Source organism: Brachionichthys hirsutus, chromosome 13 (genome assembly GCF_040956055.1).
Source record: "Brachionichthys hirsutus isolate HB-005 chromosome 13, CSIRO-AGI_Bhir_v1, whole genome shotgun sequence".
In the NCBI taxonomy this organism is placed as follows: domain Eukaryota; kingdom Metazoa; phylum Chordata; class Actinopteri; order Lophiiformes; family Brachionichthyidae; genus Brachionichthys; species Brachionichthys hirsutus.
This window is the reverse complement of record NC_090909.1, coordinates 3,694,576-3,711,132: the sequence shown is the minus strand read 5'-3', so window position 1 is coordinate 3,711,132 and position 16,557 is coordinate 3,694,576. Positions and strand designations below refer to the sequence as shown.

Below are 16,557 nucleotides of genomic sequence, written 5' to 3'. Positions count from 1 at the left end.
TGTTCTGCCACCTAGTGGCCACTACGCACTAGTGCACTTTAGTGAGTTAAAACGCTTTAGAGTTTACGTCAGTCAAAGACAATTTAACTTTATAAAAATACAGTACAAGTACAACAGGTTCGTGTGTGAAACAATTTCTAATAAATAAACATGTATAAATGGTGCATTCAACCACACGTCGTTGGACGCGGAACCATGAGCATGTCTGTTTAGCTACAACCACATTTACAGTAACACTGCAGTTTGTCTGTCAAGATGGCGGCGCCCGTATTTGAAACATGTCACGTAGCCTGCTGCGCAAACAGGACTCCAAATGTTGTTTCTTGGGGTCGTGGAGGGATAATTGCTTTCGGAACGTGTAACTCCGTGGCTCTCTACGACCCGCAGGTAATAAAATCTGTCTTCGCATCGCATGTAAAGCTTACGGTCGTTAAACACTACAGCTAATCAGAGCAGCCATCGCTGACTTGGATTTAAACAGTAGTTTGCTGTCACTTCAGGAGAGAAGAATTGTCAAAGTGCTGAATGGACACAAGAGTAGAGTGAACGCTGTCCAGTGGATTCACAGAGAAAACTCTGGTGAGTTTTGGGGGGGTGGGGGACTGATTGATCTGCCCAACAGGTCATCAGTTAACATGGTATCTGGAACATGGCTTGTCACGGCTACACATAAACAGCAGAATGCGCATGCGTGATTATTTGGGCTTAAATGACAGTTTCCAACGAGATCTCTTCGTTGCGTCACTAAATCTTTTAAAACCGCAACAAAGAGATGAACAAAAAAACAGAAACGTGGCCCCAGACCAAAAGTGCACAAAGCCATAAGTCATAAAGCCATAAGTCGTGTGTTTTACCTCAGCTGTCTGAGGTGTCGTTTCTATTGCAGCTCCGGAGACTCATCTCGTCTCAGGAAGCTCTGACAATCGGCTCATCATTTGGGCGGCTCTCAATGAGAAGGTCAGTTGCGCTTTTCTTTTTTTCCCTCTCCTTGTCGATATCTTTACATTAAACTCCGCTGTTTCCAGCTTACCCGGTCGGTTGAATGTAAGGGCCACACGTCTTCAGTCTGCGCCGTGGACGGCATCTACGTGGAGGACTCGAAACTCCTGCTGGCCTCGGCAGCAGCCGACTCCACGGTCAAACTGTGGCTCTGCAATGAAGCCGAAGAAGGTGAGAGACGTAAACGTGCAAATGTTTGTGGAGCTGTTGTGATACCCTATTTATAATTTTTGTTTAACACATGAGTTACAACCCCCCCCCCCCCCCCCCCAACACACTTCTTTCAAAGATTTTCCATTCTTAGACTTTCAATTTGAAATATAAAAGATAAAAATATTTGATCTGTGTCATCCTGCCTGATTGTGACAGATTGAAAGCCTTAAAGAAAAGAAGTCTATTTTGATGATTTTCTGCAGATCAATCAAAAGGAATGCTTTGCGGTTGACCCGTGACCCAAAGCCATCCTTAATATCTATTTATGTATTAACTGTTTAACAAGATTAGTCCTGGAATGCCCGAAGCTTTAATTCCCTGTGCGTGTGGGTTCCTCAGCCCGTTGCCTCCATACCTTATCGTTTGGCAGCAGCTTCGGGATGGATGTCTCTCTGGCGCTGTTGCCAGGTAGCAGAGGTAAGCCGGAGCCCTTCCTACATCCACATCCTGTAAGTTTTGTACCATAAATACTTAATCACCAAAAGGTTTTTCCTCTCATCTTATCTGTCTCAGTGTGGAGCACTCTCTTAGAGCCTTCGACCAAACGTCGAAATTCAAAGTTCAGCCTTATTACGAGGCTTCTTGTGTCGTCTGCCTTTCTTTCTCCATGTGTGTGTGTGTGTGTGTGCACGTTGAGATGAAATCTTAACCTTCTTATGTTGCAGTTCCCATTTTGGCCTGTGGGGGCGATGACTCCCACATTCATCTGTACGTGCTGTCCGACGGGCAGGTATGCTCAGATCATCGTTCGTGTTTTCTGTGACTCGCATCGCGTTTTATCATCCAGAGTACGTAGCAAATATTTAACCTTGTAAATCTGCTACGTGACAGCTGCAGAAAGCCATGTCACTGCAAGGACACGAAGACTGGGTTCGTGGAGTGGAATGGGCGTCGACAGGTGAGTGCCACTTCATTGATCGGTGGAAATCCTTAAATCAGCATCAAAACGTTAGCCTCAGTTTGAATGCAGCATAAATAGCAGAAAGGGTCTAATGCTGCATATATATATATATATACATATATATTTTACCTGTACATAATGGAATTAATTTTAATTTTATCCTTCTTAAAAAAGAAAATAAAGCATTTCTCTGTTTGTTTGTTTTTAAGACAGGCAGCTTCTAAGTTCTTTGTCAATTTTTTGGGATTGGTTTCATCATCTGATGTGCTTTCCACAGTGTTGCATGGCAACCCAGCCTCCGTTAGTTGTGTAACCCTCTTCCAGGGTACTTTATACCTGACTGTGTAAAAGACATGTCAGCTCCTTTAACCGTCCTCGTCCACCGGTGTCTACCTCCCAGTCACCGTCTACAAACTCCTCCACGCCGGAAAGCTGCGAGTCTCAAAAGAGATTGCTATTCCTACCGGGATAAATCATATAAACAAAGCGCTCTCTCCACAGTGACGGGAGTTAAATAAATCATTCTGTTCTTTTATGACTTGGAAGATGCAAATTGCGGCATTCGAGGTGCCGTTTGTCATCGCTATTAAACAACGGGATTCAGAGTGTGATGCTGTTGTCTGTTATTATGTCTTATCATCCTAGTTCCCAAGTCATGATTTGTTTTCTCAGAGTAGCCGAAATCAGTTAGAAGCTGCAAATCCCTTAAATGTTCTTGCTGTGAATTAATAAATTTTTCTTTTTTTACTGGAGTATAACAAAAAAAATCCTCAAAATATTTAAATGGAAATCTTTTCAGATTTGGTAAATAGTTTGAGGATGCTGCTAAATTCTTAAGTTTTTGAAGCAGAAAAAAATCTTTCAGTTTATTGAATAGAAAATTTGCAGCCTGTAGTGAATCATTGCCTTTCAATATTTTGGGAATTTAATTATTATTTTCTTTTTAATTATAAACTTGAATTAAATTGCGTGTCAATGGCAGACGTGAGCCCAACAGCTCTGGCGGTGCTAACCACCTGTCTAGTGGTGAAACGCCTTTTAGACTAAAATGGAAGCCCAGTTGCTTTCTGTTTATCCTCTGAGGATCAACCGGATGAATCCACACGAATTACACAGAGAGTGTCATTTAAATGCATCACAGCTGATTAAAAAGAAAACACAAACCAGCTGCATGTGAGCTGACCACTGGGAGCAGTGTGACACCGTGTGCCTCGTGCACTCTTGTGAACATCAACTTAAATAATGGTGACAGGCTCAGTCAGAAAGAACTCTTCCTGGTGACACAACTCGGGCATCCTGTAAAAGGTGTATTGCTTTCAGATATCTGATGTAATTCCTATTTATCGCTGTTATTTTTAATCTGCAGGAGCAGCAGAGCGCGTGTGTGTGGGGTGTGGGGAGGGGAGGGGGGGTTCCCATCGCTCGTGTTCAGCTGCAGTGCCAGCTTCAGCAACTTGTGCGAAAGCCAATGAAACGCTGCCCCCGAGAGGCCAGAGCGGTAGCATGTGTTCTACGCTCCCCTCTGCCATCGCTGCTCTGAACTTAAATGTACCGGCTGTACGCTGATATAATATGAAATGACTGCTCTGTTTGCAGCTTGCTGCTTTAACTGTGTCAAAACGCCACAAATAATAACGATAGAAGATTTGATTTAGCCGCAACAGAGGAGATGGAATTAGGATTCAGAGATGGGGAGGTGTAAGATGACTCTGAATGCCCCCCTCCCCTCTGCCTCCTACAGGTGGGGAGCTCTTATTAGCCAGCTGCTCTCAGGACTGCCTCATCAGGGTGTGGAGGCTGTTAGCCAAAACCAGGACAGACGCCCCCGCAGAGGACGCCGACGCCATCATTAAAATGAAAGAGGACGTTTTTGAAGTGAAGGAGAGAGGTGGGTCAGAAAAAAAAAAGCCAAATGCAAATGAGGGTACGAGCTCTTTGATGGTTTAATGGGGGGGGTCAGTCATAATAATGTATAGTTATTTCATTAGAATAGCTCAAAGCTGACTTACTCATAATCTTCCTCCTGCCTCGCCGTCTTCCTCCTGCAGACGCGTCTTTGGAGTTTGCCGTGTCTCTTGAGACGGTGCTGGCAGGCCATGAGAACTGGGTCTACGGCGTCCACTGGCGTCCTCCGTTCCACGAAGGTGTCTTCATGAGAAACCATGGAAACAGTTCCTCACTATTCCCAACACTTGCAGATGGAGGCTCTGATATTAGTAGTGCTCCATGACGCATCTCACCTCTTCCCATCATGCATTGCTTCCCCTATAAGCAGTAAATGGATCACGCCCTGAGCTGAGGGGCCTCGTTTTACGATGCTGTTACTCACAAACGGTGTCGAGAGATGGTGACAGGAAAAAAAGGATGTTGAAAGCGAGTGTGTTGATTCTCAAGAGAGGCTGGCGGACATGCTAAATATGCTTTCACAGTTTACAACCAAATCAGCTCACACACATTTAGATACGTTTGCAAACACTAGACAAAAACATGCCCATCTTTATAAACCATGCAACGGCGCTACAGGGAACTGAGATCAAAAGGATAAAAAGCGAATTCCTTCCGCACTAATTCTGCTTATTTTTCCTTATTATTGCTATTTTATTGTCAAACATCTGTTAGTATTGACTGTGCGCTGTGGTTTTAGCCGTATCTCCTACTCTCCTTCTGCAGGCGGGAAGCTGCAGCAGCCTCTGAGTCTGCTCTCGGCCTCCATGGACAAAACCATGATCCTCTGGGCTCCTGAGGAGGGATCTGGCGTCTGGGTGGAGCAGGTGAGCGCCGACTCGAATACAGATGGCTGCTTGCACCGCTTTCAGCAACTCTTGACACGATCTGGATCTTGAGCCCTCCCAGAGCTTTCCCTCTCTCCCGCTTGCGGGGCGTTGTCTTTGGTCTCCTCTCCGTCTGACATTGAGGCGTCGGCAGTAGAAGGGATGGACAGTGAGCTCGGTGCGCCGCTGTGAGTTTAGACAAGCAGAGGTTGTCCCCCCCCCCCCACTCATTCACACTGAAGCCCCTCTTTTTCTGTCCTTCCACCTTTCCGTCCATCCCTCTCACATTATCTCTCTCCCACTTCCCTTTTGGCCCCCTTCCCCCACCGCCTCCTGTCTTTTTACTTCCTACCAGCTGCTGCTGCACCAAAGTGGGGCTAAATTTAAAGCGTGGATGACAGAGACAACACATTTCTGTTCCCATCAGCTCATATATATACATATATATTAAAAAAGAAGGTGATTGAGGTTTGCTTCAAATTAACTTTCCACATACCTGTCAGGAACACGTTATCCACATACACACGCACGCGACATGTTGGCATGAACTGTATCTCATAAAGACACACACATACGTCCCGTTCTGACAAAATGGTTCACCGCGAGTGCGTTCACGCCGCGAAGCGATGAGTCAGATTCTGCACTCGATAATCTTTTTGCACCTTTGATCTCATCCTTTGTCGTCACATTGACGAGCAGCAAAGGACGCAGACGGAAGCGACCGTGAACGTCTCGATTCTTCCCTCAACAAAGGGGTGATGATTGAGGCCCGAAGCCAGTGCGGATTCAACAAACTCCTCTCCTCAAAAAGACGTGTTCAGTGCAAGAATAAAGCAACAGTAGGGTTAAAAAAAAAGCTCCGGTTTTTCTTTTTCAGTCCAAAAAATGAAGAAGCAAACCTTTTTATTCAAAGTCTTTTCTATATATTCTGGACATATTTTATTTTGAACAAGTCTGACTCTAACCCTTTGAACTGACAGGTTCTCCATCTACAAAGGAAGTGTATCCTCTGATGCTATGTTTTACGCACACGCGCACACACACAGATGCACATGTGCAACAGTGACAACTGTTAAACCGTAATCTCAAACTGTTTTTGTAAGGAACGTTGAAGTCGTCGGAAGGGCAGACCGGTCATGTGTATCTTAATTAGCCCCCCCCCCCCCCTTTTTATTTTATTGTATTAATTTAACTGTAATATTTTTTAAATATAAAGACGTGCTCCACTACCTCATGCTGATTATTGTAAGCGGTGCGGTTTAGTGGAGTGTGGGGCTGGCGGGGGGGGGCAGGGCCCGCTGCTGTCTCTCACTAATGAGACACACTGGTAATTAACATCTCAGACTGACCACAGCGGGCGCGACGACGCCTGCAGGAATTGTCAGTTTCTATTTTCAGACTTGGGCTGGTGCACTCGATAAACTAAGCCCTTATTTAAGACTGTGCGTTTAAATAATGTGCAGTGCTGCACCCAACGTCAGGGACAGGTGTAGGTAAGGCGTGGTGGACCAAACCTATAATAATGTCACACAGTCCTGGAGTCCATCTGTGCTTCCCTCAATCAAAAAGAAACGGTAAACCACTGGAGGTCAGCAAAGACCTCTAGTGGAATTGTTCGTAAGGATAGTAGAGAAGCTATTTAATGGACGACTGACTATCAGCCAGTTAATGGAAAGGGAAAAAAAATGGACAACTTCAGCTTGGAATGGTGCAGCCACTCCAGATGTGGATGGCGATCCAGGGGTTTGGAACCGGTCTGAACCTGAACCAGTCTGCCGGCAGGATTGCACGATAGCCATTAGGTGGATTTCCTAGGACTTGCTGCAAGAGTGGACTGAAGAAAGAACCAATGAGTTCTGAAGTCGGTTCCAATTAAGGAGGATGATTATTGCTAGCCCTGCGGCTCTGATCAGCCAGTGCTGATATGAAGCGCTTCATGAGGCTAGGCTAACATTTGGGGTTTAATTAACACTCGCCAGGAGTGCGTTTCTGCTACTATAATCGAAGATTGGATTAAAAAAAAGGAGTTTGAATTAAACGTTTTTAATGACTGACAGCAACCACGTGTCGGGAAGATCAAGAGCATTTTGGCGGGAAGAAAAACTTCCAAGTCTAAGAGGTGGTTTTGAGATTTCCCGCTCCCGACTGGGTTTTCCCAGCTTGGCTACTCGTCCAGTGGTTTTCCCGCTCTTCCTTGCCCAGGAATGATATATCCCTCCTGTCTCTTTTCCTCCCCTATATTTCCTCGGTTGGCAATACGGCATGTGGTCCATCCATATTGTTTCCCCCTCTCATAAACAAGATCGATGATGGCTCTTTTCCGCCAGTGACATTTTGCATGATTTGCGGCCGGCTCTCGTGCGCAGATTTCTAAAATGAATCTGCTTAATGTCGCACCCCCTTCTCTCTCAATCTCACCGTCTGTATATTTCTACCTGACTGCCCTGCTCTCCTCCGCCTGCCCCTCCATCTCTCCGATCGGGCCATTCAGAGTCGAGGCATGCCTTTATCTCCATCATTAGTTCTGCCGCGTCTCCGCCTGCAGACGGGCCTGATTCTGAAGGTCGACGATGACCAAGAAGAACTCCCTAAAAGGGTCGGATGATTTAGGACACCGTTTCTCTTCCACATACAGTAAACAGTCACCGATAAGATGCGCGAGTGTGTGGCTTTTCAGGGTGTGTGTGTATTTAACATGCCGCTCATCCTTGTGTGTGTCTGCCGCTGCATGCCTCCGGCCACTGCTTCAGCTAAACACGCTCTCGCTCCACCTTCCTGTTTAAGGGAAGATAACGGGCTAATCTTTCCTTAGTTTAAATCCGGAATGTGAATTTAGCACGTCTCGCATTTCCTCGTCTAATTTTAAGGCACTTGCTAATTAAAGATGGAGGCGATTTTACATTCATGTATATCTGTACGTAGACACGGACCGCGGTGCTGCCGGAGGACCGGCGGCGGCGCTCTCCTGTTGATCTGAATAGATCTGTCCTCCGGGCCAACTTTACCTCCAGCAGGGAGGCCAGGTCCTGATAAAGCTTCTAATTGTTGGCGTTCCTCAGGGCAGCGACAAGTCGCCCTGGTCAACAGAATACCGGCTAGTATAAACTCGCGCTGAGGGTCAGATACCAAAGGATAGCTGCAGACCAATGTCACTGTTGCATAATAACTGTTTATTCACATTATATATATTTAGATGAATTTCCACGTTTTACATGTTGTCCCTCATTGAATCCAATGGTTATTGTATTACCATCAATGTTGACGTCAGTGACAGGATGAGTGAAACACATTTTTTTGTATCATCTTTGAATTTGGCTTATCTTTCCCACCTTTTCTTTGCATGGACTCTTTTGTTAATGAGAAAAAAACATGTTTTCTCTTTTGCAAAATGCAATCTTTTAAAAGAAACTGAATGAGAGTTGCATCTACTGCAAAGAGAGTCTAAACAAATACATGTACATAGCTTCATTTAAATCCAAATGGGCTAGGTAGTGATTTAGATAACACCAAATCCAACACAGAATTTTGTTTACTTGCAAATGCAAAGTATCCGAGATTGGGCAGGTGTGTGAAGCCATTTGTGTTTTAAAATAGGATTGGTTATTCAGAGGAAGCCCGGACCGTTCACTGTCAATGAGAACTGCCCTCTGCCCGTGACACGGAGGTCACAGCAGGCTCTCACCCAAATCCAATTTATGTAAATCCTCATGTTTCCTCAAGCTGTGCCATTTTTCCCTATTATCCCTTTAGCATGATGCCCTGCAGTGCACTTGCTTTTGTTTGTACCAGACATATTTGTCTAAAAAAAACATTCACAACACTTCATTCGACTCTAATAAATCCAATTTTGCATAATTTCTCTTCTGACTTGTCAGCTTAATTTGCAATTTCCTGTTTTCACCCATCCAGCCGTTAGTGGCTGGGCCTTGAACACAGCTTTTGCACAGCTCCCCGGGTGTTTACAGCAACAAAAAGGCCAGATACTGGAACACGAGGAAGAACTCGCAACCTCGTCATACGTTCCTTTTCCCTTTTTCCATTACAGGTACGTGTAGGAGAGGTCGGCGGCAATACGTTGGGTTTCTACGGCTGCCAGATGAGTCCAGACGGCTGCATGATCGTCGCTCACGCATTTCACGGAGCGCTGCACCTTTGGTGCAAAGACCAGGACAAGGCGGTAAGCTTCAGAAGCTTGCTTGTGGCCTGAGGAAGAGTTGCGGGTCTGAAGTCATAAATTAAGAGATAACTGCGTTTCAATTCCGCCCGCTTAGAAGGTAAACCTGAAGGTGCTGATAACTAACGCAGATACTTCTAAAACGATCTGACTTCTCAGACGTAAACGCCTGAATCTTAATCAGAAGCTCTTAGCAGCGGTCAATCATAGACAACGCCGTTTATCAGCATGTGACGACTAAGCAGTGATGGGGGAAGTTGGAAGTTGGAGGCTGAGTGTCGTAAACCGTTCTTATGCCGTCTCACCAGGGAGACTGGAGACCCGGAGTCGTCATATCGGGTCACTTTAACGCCGTCCACGACCTGAGCTGGGATCCTGAGGGTGAGTTCATCCTCAGCGTGGGCTCCGACCAAACCACCAGACTCTTCACCCCATGGAGGAAACCAGATTCCCAAAAGGTAAATGAATGCGTTTTGACTTCTGAGATTGTAGTTCTGCCAAAGGAGAGGAACCACTGGGCTAATCCTGGTGCTGATTTCAAGAGACAACCGCTGACTTATGTGTAACGACAATTACAGCAACAAGTTCAGGTCTGTCTGGGTTTTGGTTCTGGTTTTTGCACGGCAGCACAAATCGTCCCGGTTGTGGGTGTACAGGTTCGACTCAGAGCAAATGGGATCTGTTCTTGGTCAATCTGGTGAATCTGCCACTTCCGCCATAGCCAGAAATACTGCCCCATCCCCATGGCAACCGTTTGCAGCGCGTTGGAATCCACGTGAGCAGATCTGTTGTTTTTTTTTCCACCCTGCAGGAAACCTGGCACGAAATCTCAAGGCCGCAGATCCACGGATACGACATGCAGTGTCTGGCGCCAGTCGGGAGGTTTCAGTTTGTGTCTGGAGCCGATGAGAAGGTGTTACGCGTGTTCCAGGCACCTCGCAATTTTGTGGAGAACTTTGCTGACATCTCCGGGATGGCAAGAGAGAAGCTGTTGACGTCGAGTGTGAGTGTCGGATTAGGGTCTCATCTAGGAGATGAGTCTTCTGCACGGCGATCGGACCTCTAGTTCATCCTCGTCTTCGTTCTCCGGGATCATTTTTTTGAGTAAACTGCCTTCATCTCCCAGAGCTACCGATGAGAGAGTTTGTGTCTGTCTGTTGGCTTTTCTGCTTGTTGCCAGGACTCTGCCAGCCTTCCAGAGGGAGCCAGCACGCCTGCGCTGGGTCTGTCCAACAAGGCCGTATTTCAAGGTCTAAAACTACAAAAATCACTTTTTTGAGCTCAGTGCAGTCGTTTTATTGAATTAAGCTTCTTTTCTACTTTTCATTGTTTTTTATTAATGTAATGCGATGTAGAAATTTGATAGAAATCTCCTTTTAATTTACAGGCGACCTTATCCCCAAAACCAGCGATGAAACGGAGCAATTCAGAAGCGTATCGGATCAGTACCACGAGTCTTACTTCCACCCGCTCATCATGACAGGTACTATAAAACCACGGCACACTCAACGACACCCGTTCAGCAAACATTTGGTTTAAGCCGTGTCCCTCTGCAGGCCGATGGCCTGTTTTAAATCCCTCATTGCGACTCACTCTGCAGCCTCAGTGTGCATTTTGTTTCTTCCTGCCTGCCTGTCATTGGCTGTCCTAATAAGATATGCAAGCAGACGGACAGTTCTAGTTTACTGCTCTGCTCCCACAGTGCCTGAGGTCTGCTGGAGGCTGATGGCATTGCAGGAGGAAAGGCCGGACATGAGGAGAGGGGGTGTGATTGTGTTTGGTGTCAGGAGGAAGAAACTGAAAGAAAAGAAAAAGGTTTTGCAACGAGTAGCAAAAGTCAAATGTGAGACGGGATGGATGCGTTCGGGAGAAGAAGAAATAGAGAAGCTAATTGTAGAAAATGCACAGATGGGAAATGGCTGTGGGATGAATAGAGCGGCGCGTGGTGCGTTCAAAGCCCCGGGCGAGGGTGTCTCAGGGTGCCACCAGTGAAGCCACTGCTTCATCTGCAATGCTAGTTTATGGATCAGAGCGGGGGGGAGGGGGGGGGGGGTGTGTGAACAATTAGGAGAAGAAGGGGAAACTGGTGACCAATAAGAGACAAGTGTGTTTTAGCTTTCAATTACATGCAACACAAACACGGCAACATGTAGCCCGTGATGTGAGGGAGGGGGATTGGAGCAAGTCCCGACCCCCCGACCCCCCGACCCCCCTCAAAGTCAGCAGCCGTTACGGATAAGAGACGAAGCTGCAGTTGTTTCTAAATAGTTTTTTTGGGGTTGAAGCAATTCAGCGCCGAGGGTTTTAATGGAAGCCAAGTGCTGAGAGACGCAGGGATTTCAAAGAAGCAGTTCACATGGATTTCTAAATTGTGTTTGTGTGTGTGTGTGTGTGTGTGTGTGTGTGCACAGAGCCCCCACCAGAGGATCATCTGCTCCAGAACACACTCTGGCCTGAGGTCCAGAAGCTGTGAGTATTCCAGAACTACTCAACCTTCCCTTTCCAGATTTCTGCAGACAACATAAAATCCCAGTCCCCTCATTCATTTTTACGCACGGCCTCTCCCTTTTAGAGACATCGCCCCCTCCTCTCCTAAATCATTTTGTGTATAATAGAAGCATGATGAAGAGTAAATGGCCAAATGAGTTTCACGGCATAAATAATAATGATCTTACCTTATTGCTGCAGAGGAATGTCTGTTCCGTGCCCCCCCCCCCCCCCCCCATAAGCAGTTTCTGCTGTTGTCTTCCTTCACCTGTCCTTCACCTGTCTCTCCCCCCCCTCCAGGTACGGGCACGGGTTTGAGACGTTCTGTCTGGCTTCGGATCGCGCCGGGACGGTGGTGGCCTCTGCATGCAAGGTCGGTGTTTCCTAAAGGTCATCCACTGAAGGTTCACGAGTAAAATGCGAGTTCTTGTTTTCATTTTGGTCACATTTACAGCTGGATGTCGCGTCATTGATATTCAATGTATTGATTAGCGTACCTGAACCGTCTTGTCCAGGCATCTCAAGCGGAGCACGCCGCCATCCTGATATGGAGCGCTGACAAATGGCGGCAGCTGCAGTCGCTGGCGTGCCACAACCTCACCGTCACCCAGATGGCCTTTTCCCCCGACTCGAGGCACCTGTTGGCGGTTTCCCGTGATCGTACCTGGTCTCTGTGGAGGCGGAGCCTGCCCACACCTGAGAGTCCCGGTGAGGCGGGTGGGGGGCGATTTCATCGCCCCGGGAACAGGTCCGGACACGAACCCCACAGCCTTCCGTCATCCGGCCATGTCGCAAACAGCAAATCTCATCAGTCATTTTGTCTGTTTAGCTTAACTTCTTTGCTTCGGATGCAATGAAAATGAAACGGGTGGACCGGTGCCCCTTGTGGCTGATGTGCTCCTCCTCATTCAGCTCCTGGAGGGCCCAAGAGAGAAAGGAAGTTTATTTATAGGGGAGGAGCCCAGCACCGCAGACTAATAGCCCGATCCAGAGACATTTAAACTCAGAGGACCCCCCCCCCAGCTCCTGCTCGCTCCTGTACTCCTGGATGTTGGACGGTGGATTCCGCCGAAGCAGGAATGACATTGTCAGAGAGGCGGGGAGGGAGCAGAAGGTTTTGGGTGCAGTCTGTTCTGGTTGTCTGCTGAATCACTCAAGATGATTGTGAAGAACACACACACACACACACACACACACAGCATCTCACCAGTCACACCTGGGAAGGTTAAACAAAGCCAGAGCTGATCAAACAAACCGACTCCCTCCACGCTCGGCTCCTCCGTCTCCTTTCCTTCATCGCCGTTTCGCCCCTCTTCCTCGCAGGTCATTCAGAAGATGGGGCTTTTGATGACTGGGCATCGATAGCAGGAGGAGCAACAGCCATCAACGCAACCCCTGCTCTGCTGAAATAGAGAGGCGGTGTTAGTGCATGGACTCGTGCACTTGTGTCGACGCTGGTTTTAACATTGTGTACTGCACATTGCAACTCATTTGTATGTGTGCGTGCGCTACTGTGGACGCACAGACAGGCGGCGGAGTACAAACAGGCTCCCTGGGAAAAACCAATCTGGGCTTTGAAATAACGGGCGACATGAACAGTAGCGGCTCACGAAGAAGAACTGACTGAAATGAAAGGCTGGAACGAGGTCCTGTGTTTCCTTGGCTTGTTTGCTCGTAGCCTTTGTGATCACAGAGCCGAGCTGTACTTTGAATGAAATGGGAACAAGTGTGTGTCGAGTTCGGGGGTTTGCTGATATTGCTCACTTTGGCGCCATTCTTTTTTTCTTTACTTTACTGTCTCTGTATTTGTTTTGTGTTTCTTTTCTCATGCAGAGCCCCAGTTCTCACTGTGCGCACACACGGGGAAGGACACAGCCGTTCACAGCCGAATCATCTGGTCTTGCGACTGGAGCCCAGACGGCAAATACTTTGTGACGTCCAGTCGGGATAAGAAGGTAATTTTTGATTTTTATTTTACATCTAGAAAAGGGGGAGGTCTCCTTGACATTGGTCACGCTTCGGCGACCAGTTCTTGCAGTTTTTGTGAAAGTCAGCTTCACGTTGACCAGTTGAAACCTGAGACATTGTTGCTTGTTGCTCATGCACGTCTTGTATGTGTGTGTGTGTGTGTGTGTGTGTGTGCAGGTGATTGTGTGGGGCCTGTGCAGATCAGAGGACTCTGAAGACGCCACACTTCTTCCTGAGATTAAACCACATTCATCTGTTTTAGACGTGGGCGATTCTGCTACCGCTGTGGCTTTCTGCCCCCTGCTCTGCCCTGACGACGGGTATAAATAACAATTACAATCTTACTCACCTATTTGTCAATAATAGTTATTGCCTCCGCGTAAGTTTTTACTGCCGTTTATCTGTTTGTTTTTTAGCAAGATAACTCAAAATGTTAGATGGATCTTGATGAAATGTCCAGGAAATGTTGGGAATGTTACCAGGAAAAGATTATTACATTTTGGTGATCCAGATAAGATCCTGGATTATGGATCACTGCTTCAAACTTTGTTCCTCAATATTTCGGTTGATTATTGTTTATGGAAATTGACAGTCATGTTGGGTGGGGATCTCAATCTCACCACCGAATTTAATCTGGATCGGATCTGGATTGCGACTATTATCAAGATTTCTTTGAAAAATGGGGGTACACTTGCGTTTCCGCCTGCTGTGCATTTAATATTAGAGATAGAGATTTCCAACAAGCGCCGTCTCATAGCTGAGTCAATTCCAGATCGGAGCAGGTCAACGGATTTGTTCCATCTTTAATACTTGAGGAAACAGATCCAGTTGAAAGGGATTTGTTGCATCTGCAATAGCTACGGATCTAGATCCAGAAGAGTACATCTGAAATGTATGTAGCCAGTGACGGTTTGATCTGCTGCATTGTAAAAGTGTGTGTGTGTGTGTGTGTGCATCACCCAGCTACTTGATTGCAGTGGGCCTGGAGTGTGGCAGGATCTTGCTGTACAGGTGGAGCCCTGGCCAGGAGCCCGCTGGAGGACATGACTGGAGCAGCTGTGGAGAAACGGATAGCTCGTATCCTTTAAAGCACACACACACACACACACACACACGCACAGTTCATCTGAAGTTCAACTTTGAGAGTCCTCCAGTGACCACTGGCAGCGGACGTAGACGACTGCGGCGCGGCTTTAGTTTGACAGCTGCTGTGTTTCATGCAGAAGATGGCAGCAGGCTGCCGGATTGGAACGACTTCATTCCTTTGTGAAGGAGAACACACACAACCAGTGTGTGTGTGTGTGTGTGTGTGTTTGTGTGTGGTATCCCATTAGGGTGTGCGAGTCATTGTCCAGAGAACACAGGAAGTGATGAAGAAGTGTCCTCATTTCAGACGGCTTTATCAACTAGTCTGACTTGAAACCAGGCTGGTTTATCTTTTCCTCAACCTTGTACTTTTCTCCCAACGTCGGTTGAGACGCATTCGATCCTACACGAGTACAGTCCATTTACCTTTTTTACACATTTGGATGTGAGGCATGTTTAAGGACTGTCCTGTTGTTTCCCTTCACCACATATCCTTTCTCAGACAAAGTCACTCTTTAACCGTCAAGCGGCTCCGCTGGAGGCCCTGGACCAGCCGAGGAAACGGAGAGAACAACAAGGAGGCCGGACAGCCTGACAGAGAGAGTGAAATAGAGGAGGACAGCTCCTGGTTGCAGCTCGCCAGCGCCGGCGACGACCACTCTGTCAAAATCTTCAGCATCAACAAGCGGACTCTCCAGCACCGGCAGCACTGACATTATTACGTCTCCTCCGTGCAGAGAGGCTGAAGCCACCGGCCTGATTGCTGCACCGAGGCAACAGCTGCTTGTTGGCAAGCCGCTCACTCGCTGACAGCCAGCGAAGTCACGGGTCAGTCGGGACAAGCCCCTAGCACATGTGTGCCCCCCCCCCAGTCCGTCTGCACACAGCTGCATGGTCTCAGTGGGTGGAAACAAGCTGCAGAAAGCGGCACCACTTTAGGAGGGGGGGGGGGGTTTGGACATAGTTTTAGATGCAGAGAGGATGAAGTTGCTGGATGTCGACGGATCACATGAAGGCGCTTCATCCGATTGGATATTTATACAATGAAGGGATGTGTTAGTTGCAAAGCAAGATTATTATTATGTTTTTCCCTGGTTGTTTGTTGTTTAGGACGTCTGTGTGCATTTGTTTCCCCACAAATCTATTACTTTTCCAAAATATTTTATTTTTCTTGGCTGCTCGCATCCGTATGAAAATAAATCCTCTCGACTGTTGAAACTTGCATGAGTCCAATGAATCGCAACAAGCCACATTTATTCTGTTTTACATTTTTACCGAGTTAGTGCACAACAGAATTACAAAGACACGGCTCAGTGACAGCACTAATTAAAAAGATGGCATGAATGAATTAACAGCCATTTAAAATCTCGATAATATCCACAATCTGGATCTGATCTAGATGAAATTCGGCTGTGAGATAGAGGCCCCCACCGTACACGACTGTGTCAAATTCCATAAACATCGGTCAATAATCAACCGAGAAATTGAGGAACAAATTTTGAAACTCCATTGACTGCAATGTTAAACATTTCCGAAGTGATCCAGAATCCAAGCCGAGTGCCGAGAGTGTCGGCCGTGGAATTTATCTGAAGAAGATTGGAACTTCCGGCCATAACTCTCTTTCTCATCGGGTATCCTTGCATGCACGGCGGCATCAGTCAGACCCACACCGCAGACGCCGCTAGAAAAACGTTTCAAACGGGGAAATGAGCTTTTGGGACAACGCAGCCATATATCATGTGAACGTCTGCCTCATATATAACAATGTAATTACAAAGTCATCATGGGTGATGCTTCAATTTAAACAGATGATCCACGCCATCTTGGCTCTTTTCTATAACCAGCACATTAATACTTGGGGCATACGCTCCTTTATCTTCGGCGTGCCCTTGGCCGCTCATCTTGATGAGGTCAGATTACTGTAATGTGGTGATGAGGAGGGATTAGCAGTCTCGTCT

General features: G+C 46.9%; 1 protein-coding gene across 1 annotated transcript; it reads left to right on the top strand.

The window, feature by feature from the left end:
* The first annotated feature begins 255 nt into the window (after positions 1-255).
* elp2 (elongator acetyltransferase complex subunit 2) lies at positions 256-15,803 on the top strand. The gene is made up of 22 exons (XM_068747090.1): positions 256-387; positions 501-579; positions 887-957; positions 1,026-1,170; positions 1,552-1,629; positions 1,878-1,942; positions 2,044-2,110; positions 3,855-4,001; positions 4,162-4,257; positions 4,784-4,884; positions 8,930-9,061; positions 9,367-9,516; positions 9,870-10,061; positions 10,239-10,308; positions 10,446-10,541; positions 11,470-11,527; positions 11,846-11,918; positions 12,061-12,253; positions 13,379-13,500; positions 13,691-13,833; positions 14,477-14,590; positions 15,102-15,803. Exons 1-22 carry the CDS (start codon positions 256-258, stop codon positions 15,310-15,312), a joined length of 2,535 nt encoding a protein of 844 aa, XP_068603191.1. The 3' UTR covers positions 15,313-15,803.
* The last annotated feature ends 754 nt before the right edge of the window (positions 15,804-16,557 follow it).